The sequence below is a fragment of the Corythoichthys intestinalis genome, chromosome 1, assembly GCF_030265065.1.
Source record: "Corythoichthys intestinalis isolate RoL2023-P3 chromosome 1, ASM3026506v1, whole genome shotgun sequence".
In the NCBI taxonomy this organism is placed as follows: domain Eukaryota; kingdom Metazoa; phylum Chordata; class Actinopteri; order Syngnathiformes; family Syngnathidae; genus Corythoichthys; species Corythoichthys intestinalis.
In genome coordinates, this window is record NC_080395.1 from 46667414 (window position 1) to 46679401 (window position 11988).

The 11988-nt window shown below is 38.9% G+C and overlaps 1 protein-coding gene across 2 annotated transcripts; it reads left to right on the top strand.

The window, feature by feature from the left end:
* The first annotated feature begins 37 nt into the window (after nt 1-37).
* tmem41b (transmembrane protein 41B) lies at nt 38-11064 on the top strand. 2 transcript variants are annotated; one of them, XM_057840417.1, is made up of 7 exons: nt 38-121; nt 5213-5330; nt 5440-5568; nt 5721-5814; nt 8927-9031; nt 9124-9262; nt 9325-11064. In XM_057840417.1, the coding sequence occupies exons 2-7, from the start codon at nt 5245-5247 to the stop codon at nt 9492-9494; spliced, it is 723 nt and encodes a 240-aa protein (XP_057696400.1). In that variant the 5' UTR covers nt 38-121; nt 5213-5244; the 3' UTR covers nt 9495-11064. The 2 variants fall into 2 exon arrangements, with proteins under 2 accessions (XP_057696400.1, XP_057696392.1); XM_057840409.1 differs by lacking the exon at nt 38-121 and adding an exon at nt 3648-3876 and having other exon boundaries at nt 9325-11052.
* The last annotated feature ends 924 nt before the right edge of the window (nt 11065-11988 follow it).

Here is an 11988-nt window from a genome sequence, read left to right on the forward strand (position 1 = left end):
TTCATGATGCTACTGTAAAGTGTCTTGTGCAAACACAAGATGAGACCTTGACGCAAAGAACAGTGGAGTCTCAGAGGGCGTGGTGGCACTTTATCGTAGGGTATCATATCGAGAATTGAAGGTAATTCATTAATACCCTATCATGGGATCCTATCCTATTCCTTCACATTTAACTCCTTTCAGTGAATTTCTGTTAATTTCCCCAGAAATCCTAAATTATAGCCCCAAAACACCTTATTTTATGGAGGCAACCTAGTGTTGTCATATCAGGAAAAACTGATGATATATATCGTAATATTTGATATAACTTGTTAATTATTCTCAACCCCAAGTCCCTCACGTTTTCCAATATAACAACTGCACAAGCTCTTACATTTAAAGTTAGTGTATTTTGCATTTGTGATTTTTTTTTTTTTTTTTAATTTCGGGCGGCATGGTCACAGCAGTCTGCCTCATTGTTCTGCGATCAAGGGTTAAAACCCGTGCTGCGGCCATTTTTGTGTGGAGTTTGCATGTTCTCCCAGTGCCTGCTTGTTTTGTCTCTGTGTACTCCGGCTTCGTCCCACATCCCAAAATAATGCATGCCATGGTAAGCTAATTTGAACCTCCAAATACTTATAGGTGTGATTATGAACGTGAAAGGATGTTTGTCTATATTGTGCCCTGTGATTGGCTGGCAACAATTGAAGGTGAACCCCGCCTCCTGCCCAGTTAGCAAGGTTTGCCATAACCTCTGTGAGAATAACAGATACTGAAAATGAATTATTGATTTGATATGCTTAACCTATGAGTATTACTTGGTAATTTAGAAAAACGTCTTTCAGACTCTTATAAAGATCTGGAGTCCACATACAGAACATAAGTGGACATCATATTTTGATTCTTGTAGGCCACAATTTTAACTTACACAAGTGTGGCAGCAGCACTGCGATGAGTGGTTAGAACGTCTGCCTCATAGTGCTAAGATCATGGGTTCAATCCCGGACTCCAGCCTTGGCAGAGTTTGCATGGTGGGCATATGTGACATTCCAAATACTTTATCATTGGTATTATGAAAGGTTGTTTGCCTATATGTGCCCTCTGACTGGTTGGCAACACTTCAAGGCAGGGCCGGCCCAGGCCATTTGGGGGCCCTAAGCAAAATAATTCAAAGGGGCCCATATTTTTGGCCCACCATTTCGTCACAGTGTACTGTGAAATCCATACATGCAATCCAAGCCATACGTCCATATTTTGTATATTAATCAGATTGTGTTGCACTGCATACTTCAAACTTCTCACCCCAAATGATTGTCAGTACTTACAGTAGATAGCGTCAAACCTTTTTCTAAAAGAGGAAAGAAAGAAGTTAAGGACGAACTTATATTTTTTAAGCTTGTAATCAAGTATCAAAACTCACAACAGTCAAATAAAGCAAACTGTAGTAAACAAAATAGAATATAAATTAAACAATTGCCAGATTGGGGGCCCCCTAGTGGTCAGGGGCCCTAAGCAGCTGCACAGTCTGAGTATAGGCTGGGCCGGCCCTGCTTCAAGGTGTAACCCACCTATTAGCCATAATTGGCTGGATAGGCTCCAGCACCGCTGCGACGCTCGTGAGCTTAAGCAGCTAGAAACATCAATGAATAAATGTCATCTCTGAATATGTGGATGACAGGTCCAAATCATAATTGTAGTATCTTTTTAAATTATTGATAATTATTTTTAATGTACTTTTTATGAATGAGTAACATCAGAAATTAAACAAAAGTTAATTAAAAAATTAAATTAATAAAAACAGAAATACACTCTGGTTATGGCCCTCAATAAGGCTAATGTTGTTATTGTTTTAATTCATTGTCAGCCATTGACAACGACAGATTTCCAATTCACAAAAGGCTCTATTTTAGGGCCTGTTCTTTTTGCACTTTATATCCTACCTTTAGGATCAATTATAAAACAACCGTAATATTTATTTTCATTTTTATGCTGGTGACCTACAGCTTTATCTGCCCATGAGACCCAACGAACAAACTGCTCTCACTAAATGATGGAGTGTATATCCAATGTGAAGCAGTGGCTTGCACAAAACTTCTTAGGACTTAATGAGAGCAAAACTGAATATATTACTTTTCGCACAACTTCTATGATGAATGCCCTTGAGCCCAAATCTGGCACTCTAGCTCCTATTTTTAAGACACATGTTAAACATCTCGGAGTGATATTCAATAGCAGGCTCAAGTTTGAAAAACAGATTAGTTCCGTTGTAAGAGCAAGTTTTTTCCAGCTCCGCCTCTTGGCCAAAGTGAAGCCTTTTCTTAGTCGCCACGACCTTGAAAAAGCAATTCACGCTTTTATAAGCTCAAGGCTGGACTACGGCAATGCACTTTATGTTGGTCTTCCCAAGTCCTCAATTTCTCGTCTGCAACTTGTTAAAATTGGCCATTCACCCCAAATCACATGGGAAAAGTTTCCTTCCATCACCAACAACTGTGTAGTGGTGGATGAAGTACTCACTTTTTTTTTTTTAAGTAAAATTACAGATACGGATGCAAAAAATACTTAAGTAAAAGTACAAGTATCTCAGAAAGAATTTAAAGTACTAGGTTTAAAATTTACTTTACAAGTAAAAAAAGTAAAAGTATTTTCTCCCGATGCAAAAATGTAATATACACCTCTGTGTTGCTTACGACATCCACCACACAGTGGCGCCTCCTTATTTATGTTCATGTTCTTCTTCTGTTGCTACTCGCTTTTTGCAGGAGTCAATTGTGACCGCGTGGCGCATTGTACTCCTGAGTGAAGAGTGGCCGAGCTGGCTTTATTTATTATTTTGTGTAATAAAAGTGCATAAGTGGAAGTCTGCTCTCTTTTTACTTTAAATGGACACGTACTGCCTTGCCACGCATTACACTGTGTACATACAGAGATTTGAATCAATATTCAAACTAAGAACCGGAAAATTCATTGACTGCTCAGTTTTATTTGAAACTGTGCAGAATGGAAAAAAACAAGCAATAAAATTGGCTAAACTGTAAACAGAAGCTTAAAGCTCAAAAACTCCAAAACTAAGCTTAATGGCGGATTGCAAGCAACTATCAGGTGCTTACCGCCACCTACTGCACTAGAGTTTGCAGCACACTTCTGAAGGCGCGTTGTTCTCACTGTTGGTTCTTATTGTTCAATATCTTGTTCACCTGCCTAATCTTGCGTGTACTCGTGTTGCTGCTTCTTGTGCTCAATTACAGTATAGTTGCAGGGGGTTATCGATTACGCCGGAGGCATAAAAACGAAACTACCAATTCACAATGAGAAAAAAACAAACAAACAAGTAACGTGTCACACAGGCAACAATTTGAAAGGTAGTGGAGTAAAAAGTACAGATACGCGCTCTAAAATGAAATCAAGTAAAAAGTACCACTTCAATTGAAGTACAGATACATAAAAATGTACTTAAGTACAATGACATTCCACCACTGCAACTGCGCGGGAAAAAATATTATAGTAGGGATAAGACTGTTCAACAAGCCTAGAAAAGTCAACGCGAACAAGTACGTTAAACTGGTCATTTAAAAAAATCGAAATGGTCAACAACAACCAGTTTGCGTGCGCGGTAATGACTGTAATAACAATGCACTCCAGGCGGAGGCGCTGTTTAGATTGTTTGTACCTGTGCGCTGGAATAGAAGGAAAAGCCAAGTCGTCTAGTGAACGTGTCTTTCTACCGGCAGCGTAACACTATTTTTCATTCGGCTCTTACAACAACTGACACTCAAAGAAGGCCTGGTCTTACTCAGAAAATGGCCAAAAAGCGGAGCGATAGGCGAGAGACAAATGACTTGGTTTTGCCACATGAGGAAGTGAACGCTAAGGCTACGGATCCCATAGCATTGACCGGTAGGTTTGTAGGGGCGAAATTATATCACAACTGGGTTCAAAGGGCCAGATATCAAAGCAAGTGGAATTTATACTTTGCCCAAATCAATGCTGGAGCAGAGCATTTACATTCGGCTTTGTCAAGCTAACTGAATGTGGTTTAGGACAATGTAAATGTTCCGTTAGCTTAGCATCAGAACAAAACCAGTCGCCGTCATGTTGGAGTGGCTTGTCACTGTCACGTGACAATTCGTCGGTCCCAAGACCATTGCGAAATTCTGTTGTGTTTTAGGCCTATGGCAAAGCAACTCAGTTAAGTTAAATATTCAAAAATTGATCATACAAACGGGGTTGGAGTTAAAGAAGAAAGGAACAATAAACATGAAAAAGTATCAATGAAATAAACGTCTAGTACGGATGAAACATGAAGAAAACGGTTGGTCAGAAATCTCAATTCTGACTTTAAAGTGCTTCTGAGAAAAAATTCACAATTCTGACGTTCAGTCATAATTTTGAGAATAAATCCATAATTATGACTTAAGTTAGAATTATGAGAGTAGAGTCAGAATTCTCTTTTTACTCTGACGTTTCAGACTTTAAAGTGAGAATTTTGAAAATAGAAAATTCTAACTTGAATATTTTATTAAAACAGGATGTACATTGGCATCGTTATCGGTGCCGATCAACAGGCAGGATTCATTGTGGGAAAGTGAGTCCTCTGGAAGTGTTTTACAACTCTGTAGTACCAGAGATTGCCCCAGGAGGCTGGTTTAAAAACAGCAATCGCCCATGGAACCCCGTTTCAAATAATCCAGTTTACAGCCCGGTTCTGGAATTCTTTCATAACCTGTGTGACGTCCTACCAACCCCCATCTTTTGAAAGTGGCAAAAATTTAGTATTTTTGTTTTCATTGAGTCATTTTTTAAACTATTCATTGCCTCAAAATGTTTGCTGTCTTTTCCCGTCATTGCTCTTCAGCATTGTGGTTTTTGTGGTAGAGTATTGATCTGTTAACCACATTGGTCACGTGTATTTAACCACCCTTATTTGATATTGCTGTGAATATGTATTTTCTTATGACATTTTTTGTACGTTCTTCCTGTATGCATCTAAACAGAAGAAGCTGTAAGTGCACAGTAGTACTGTGGGCGTAGGACTTTTTGGCAGTACACCGGTACTGTGGTATAAAATTTAAATTTGGTCTGCATGGTGACATCATTGCTTCATGATCTTTGTATGGGAGGTGAATTCCACAATCTGGGTATCAAAATGTCTATACAAGTACCTTGAAAATTTAATGTCGATGTAATTCAATGGTATCACAATGATTCAAATGTTCTTGTCATTTCCTCACAGATAGACATAATGACACACTGGGCTCAACACGCATGTCTATCCTCCTCCTCCTTACTATCTTCACCTGTTCAGCCTCAGTCATGTACCTGGTCTACAGGAACTTCCCAGAGCTTTCAGAGTACGTAGCTTTGTTTAGCAAAGTAAAGCACTTTTGTCCCGTAGTTCAATGAATTTTTGGCTGAGGTGTTGTTTTTTGTTCTTGTGCTAATTGTTCATTTCTCTTCCAGTGATGAAATGGAGAAAATTAAAATCCCTAAAGACATGGAGGATGCCAAAGCTTTGGGAACTGTGTTGTCTAAATACAAAGACATCTACTACAGCCAGGTTTTGGTGGCCTACTTTGCAACCTATGTTTTGTATCCTTAGGGGTAATAAACATACACTAATTGCTATAGCCTGGGTTTCAGGTTTTACCTATGTACATTCTAACGTTAGCCATCTATTTAGCGTGTGTTAGTCAATGTGATGTTTGTTTTTTGAATAACAATACCTTGACACCTATCATTAGCCTTCAGACCTTTGCGATCCCCGGATCCATTTTCCTCAGCATTCTGTCTGGATATCTCTACCCTTTCCCCCTGGCTCTTTTCTTAGTCTGCTTGGTGAGTACTGATAAGAAATCATATTTGACTTACAAAAGCTTCATTATTAAAGCCTTGTTTGATGAATAGGGGTATGAGAATATGTCTATATGGTGATATATCACAATTAATTTTGTATCCCAATACGTTGAACAAATGCACTCGCCAACAATCAATATATTGTTTTAAAAAATATGTCACTATTTAATAAAGGAACCAAATGGGTCCTACCAAAATTTTCCACTAGACCAAAATTTTCTACTAGTGTTTGTTAACTCATTGGCTGCCATTGATGGCACTAGACTTCCAATTCATTTTGACTTAGAGCGGGCATCTTGCACAGTTAATGGCACTCCTCCCAGTTCAAACGGAACGGACGTCTATTGTCTTCAATGACAGGCAGTGAATTAATAAGTCATTTGTTTACAAGAATGTTGCAAAAATATAGTATTGCTGACTTGCTATATTTATTTACAGAAATGATGCACTGAAATACTCTCGTCTGTGCAATGCGTGAAAAATTGTTGTCCATAACACCCCCGTCCTTCGCATGTGTTCTTCAATATGAAGCACTGCAAGAGTTTGTAAATAAATGGAAGCAAAAAGCACCTGTCTAATAATTAGATCTAAACCCACTGCGAAGGTATCCAGCACTGCAAGAGTTTGTAAATAAATGGAAGCAAAAAGCACCTGTCTAATAATTAGATCTAAACCCACTGCAAAGGTATCCATGTTTACTCGCAATGTAAACATTGGTCTCATGTGTGACATAGGAACAAAGTTTGTCGCAGTCAGTGACGTTTCCACAGTTATATCATCAGGTTATTAGTGTCCACATAATGGCACTACAAACGCAGAATTCGCACATCTTCCCTGAGGACAGAGTTTTTAAGAACCCTCGTTTTCAATGCCCAAAATGTGCGTGTAGATGATTCGCTAAACCGTTGAAAAAGTTGTTTTTGCCAAATACCCTGCTACGTGTAGACATGGCCTTAGGCAAAATTATTTGTACAGTTATGATATTAGGCTAATAATATAGATTTGTGTTCATGTAAAGATTTATTTATCTTATGAGTAGGATATTTAATTTAGAACTAATTTGTTTTGAGCCTGCTCATGTTATATAGACTGAAGTAGCATTTATATCAAGCAGTACTGTTTTTATGATGCACAGTCATACGCGTGCACACATAGACGCCAGGTGGTGCTCAGGCCCTGGCCCTTGCCCTCTTAACTGAGCAAGTGCCCTTATCAAGGTCATTAAGTCATGATCATTATTGTTAGTAATGTGTGTGTGCCCTCCCAAGCCCGCAGCTAGAATCACTGTGAGAGCACCCTCTTGCCTCCAAACGCGCAAACACACGCAGCTCGGACACGAAGGTGGCACATTAATTGAAGCAGAATCAATTAATAGCTACCATCATGCCCTCTCCTCGCCCCCGCCTGCAGCCCCTACTAGGCAGAGGTAACACAGAATGAGTCGGATCTCGAGTATGTGTGTGGCACCCTAAACCTGATGTAGCCTTTGTCTCTATGTAAATCTCTATAAATTAGTCTTCTGCCCAGTCCCACCTGTTAAACAAGCTAGGCTAGCCGCTAGCCATAATTCAATAAACAGATTTAACGTGGCGACCAGCACATAACCAGTGTCGGTAGGAAAAATCCATGTTTAGTAATGTGTTTGCCTGTTTAATACTAGTACTGCTACTTCAGGAGAATGTTTCTGTTGAACAAAAACTAATAAGAATCCAAATGAACACATGCAAAAAATATATATGGCGGAAAACACTCAGGTGACTTGAAGTTCCGCTCTGAGACCCCCACTTTGGCCAAATTTTAAAATTGTCCGATATGCATGTGTGATACATCATCGGAAAGCTTAAAATCTAAATTTTTTTGAGGAAGAAAATTTTTGAACAGAAGGGCAATTAAAAAAAAAAAAAAAAAGAATTTGTATTATTTTATCTAACATATCTGAGAAAATGCGACAGTAACAAAAAAAAATACAATTTAGCGATAGTTATGAGGTAGATATCCGTGACTTTTTTACAGACACCATTTTTTTCATTGTGACGCAATTTGTTTAAGTTTAAAATATGAGAGAATAATTTTTCAGTCGTTTTTTTTTTTTTTTTTTTTACGAAATATTAGACATCAATTAATGATTCTAAGCTAAAAATGACAGACATTTTGAATAATAAATATAATTAATTACCTTCGTTTTATGGCTGGGTTGAAACAAGCGGTTGCGCGACGTCTGTAAACGGGGGTTTCCAGGGTAAAACGGACAAATTAAAAAATAGTTCAGAGGCTTAATGCGGGATGAATCTGCTATTGCAGCATGTAGAGATATTGTTCTATCAAACACAACAGTTCCTTTGGCTTAAAATACAGCAGTTTCTTTTAAAGAGGAGTGCAAGAGCAGAAACTGCTAATTCAGTCTTGTCTATGTTTTTCGCCATATATATGTTTGAAAGTCACCTGGAGAAAGTGAGACTGAATGTGTGTAGTAAAGTGAATAATATGCTCCAAGAAAACTGTAGGGTTCCTCGTTTGAGTATGGGCACACAGATACAAATAGAACAATAATGCAGGTTTAAAGCAGGCTATGACCATCATTTATTTGCTAAATGCATAACATAAAAATAGTTGTTTATTGTGTGTGCCGTGTAAGAATGTCACCAAACAGACCCATTCATATTGTTGTTGGTTATATTGTCGAGATAAACTATGGTGAGATTATCGGGACCTTCAAAACATGGCACTATGGAGATTGCTCCTTTAAAGCTGGAATTATTCTCATTTGCGCTGTCTGTATTTTATTTTGACTGTTACAATGTTTTGTTGACCCTTGCCAGTTTGGAATAAGTTTCTTTTAATTACATATATAAAATTAAGTAATCCATTTTCTGAATTCACATTGTTCTAACAACGCAGCTGGTCTGACAGTTACATGTGCTGTAAAAGGTGCCCTTTTGTTTTGCCTCTGAGCACCTGCCCCCCAAATTGTCTGTGCACACCACTGTGCATGGTCAATAGTTGTGAATGATACTTTTTAAATGTGGCAAAAGAAGTCACTATACTGTAACAAGGTGAAATATGCAGCTGTCTTAATGTGTTCGTGTCTCTGCAGTGTTCTGGTTTGGGTGCTTCCTGTTGCTACATGCTGTCATACTTGGTGGGTCGACCTGTGGTCTACAAATACCTCACAGAAAAAGCCCAAAAGTGGTCACAGCAGGTTAGAATGATCAAAATCTACCGTGAGCTTTATGTGTTTTATCACATATAAGCCATTATTAATATTTTTTACATTCTGTGTTTGACTGCCAGGTGGACAAACACAGAGATCATTTGATCAATTATATCATTTTCCTGAGAATAACTCCCTTTCTTCCTAACTGGTTCATCAACATTACCTCACCTGTCATCAACGTGCCCCTGGGAGTTTTCTTCATTGGAACCTTTTTGGGTAATAATTTTCTGGTTTAGCACTTGAGTTTTTTTTCATTCATGCGCCCTTGTTTTTCACAGGTGTGGCACCACCATCTTTTGTAGCTATCAATGCGGGTACCACACTGTACAAACTGACCACCGCCGGTGAGGCAGTGTCCTGGAACTCGCTTGCTGTGCTCGCCGTCCTAGCTGTGCTCTCCATAGTTCCTGTCTGCTTCCAGAAAAAGTTGCAGCAGAAACTAGAGTAGACCACAAAAGACCTAAACACCTGCAACCCACCCCCCCATCCACCGCACCTGCCGTATTTTCACCTCAGGAACGTGCGGCTGTCGCTCAAGATTTCTGTCACGGTCACAGTTGCTTGAAGTCCTGGTGGGTAGGTTCTCTCCCGCCAGTGACACCACAAACAAGCCTCGACCGAACGGTTTGCACAAAAGTGACTTGTTTCTGTTGTTCCTTATTGATAGTGAACTTAAGGGACATGAGTGGAGGGAGCATGATGAACTATGTTCTACAAGAAACTTTTCTCTCCCTCCATGTCGCTACTTAAGATAATGTATTATTTTATTTAAGAGTGACCTAAAGACACTACTTGGTAGGATGTTATGACTGGATTCTAATGTTCAACTTTTTCTTAATGATTTTTAATATGACTCCAATTGGCCCCGTTTTAATTGGTGATAGTGTTCTGCTTGCTAAAAATAACCACTTCACTGCAAAATCCACCACAGTGGAATCTCCCCCCCCTTGTGAATGACATCAACATTCTATTTGTAGCAGCAAAACGGTCACTCTGTGTCATGTCCCGGTATTTTCTCCCCCTTTCTGTCTCTAAAAGAGCAATAACTCCCACAGTGTCACCTCTGTCTTGAAAAGGAAGTTTAGTTTTTAAGGGTCATATCAAGTGCTTGCCTTATCAATGAAAAGTACAAGGCGGGGGGGGGGGGGGGGGGGGGATTCAAAAGTACGGGACAGTACAGTAAAAACGTGAGCATGATACAATAGAAAACTGCATTTTTTTGTTTATGAGTTCTACCTCTAAATGTTTTCGGATCCTCTACCATGTATTTATTTTAACCCCCACCCCTTCCTCTGCTTTTTGGACACACTGTCAATACGGGAAAAACATCTTGAGCAATTTGAATCTGGAAGATTGTATGTACTGTGAATTAATTGCAATGCTCCAGCCTAGTGCCAATCTGATTATCCAGGCCTTGGTGCAAAAAGACTAGTGTTTTGGGAAGGCTTGGAATTAAAATTCATTTTTTAAGAGGTGTTTTTTTTTTTTTTTTTCCCTTATGAATTGTAAAAAGTGACATCAATGAAGTAAATACATGCAGAGAACAGTTTTATCTTATAACAAAAGTTTTTTCTTCCGACTTTATAGCATTGATAAAATTTTTATTTGATTCCTTTTGGCCAATGAAATGTCTTAATACAATATTGATTTCTGCTAACTACTGTATGTATAACCTTCCCGAAACTGGATTTTGAATGATTTGTCAAAGACAAGTAAATAAACCACCTGTTGTGTGTAAATGTGCTCATGCACGTTCTTATCAGTACAATTTTGTGATTTGTTTCTTAATGGCCAAGGAAACTATTTTATACAGGGTATCCAAGTGATAAATGTCTTAAATAAATTATGCCTCAATCTGGTAACATTGGCATATTTTCCTGTCATTTTTTTAGTCTTATCTATTTCAAAGTGTGTATTGCCAGCAGTACAAGGATTATTATTTTTTAATAGAGTGCCATTTGGACATAGCAGTGGACACTACCAGAAGGGACATTTTGTGCTAAAATCAGCCTAGCTTTGCTAGCATAATAGCTAACATGACTTTGGATACTTGATGAGAAATCTATATTACAAATAAACATTGCCATAACAGAGTGGACACGTTATGATTAACCACACTGAACATAATTTATGGAACTGCAAAATCTGATTTTTAATTATATTTTTATTTTGTAAAAAATAAAATTGCTCACCACAGCTGAATTTTTCTGCAACTGGTGTGATGTTATCGCAAAGAGTGATGTCATGGATTAATGGATTTTCTGAAAGGGACACTACACTAACACAATTTAACCTAGTGGACAGTTATACTGCGGATGAACAGGACAATATAATTCTAACAATTATTGTGGATTTTTTTCTACTAATTTTAGTTATTTTATAGACAATTTGAAGGTAACACACTAGGATTAGGGACATACGCTAGAAAAATTCCATAGCAACCTTTTACCAGCAGTAAATTTTAAAAATACAGAATTTCTAGCTGCAGCCGAAGCGTTGAGGGGGTCCGGCTTGGTGACCTCAGCATTGCATCTCTGGTTTTTGCAGATTATGTGGTCCTGTTGGCTTCATCAAGCCGTGACCTCCAACTCTCACTGGAGATTTTAGCAGTTGAGTGTGAAGCAGTTTAAGATCAGCACCTCCAAATCCGAGACCATGGTCCTCAGTTGGAAAAGGGTGGAGTGCCTTCTCCGGGTCGGGGATGAGATCCAGCCCCAAGTGGAGGAGTTCAAGTATCTTGGGGTCTTGTTCACAAGTGAGGGTAGGAGGGAGCGGGAGATTGACAAGTGGATCGGTGCAGTGTCTGCAGTAATGTGCACTCTGCACCGGTCCGTAGTGGTGGAGGAGCTGAGCCGAAAGGCAAGGCTCTCGATTTACCAGTAGATCGACTAAATGACCTATGGTCACAAGCTGTGGGTCGTGACCGAAAGAACAAGATCCCG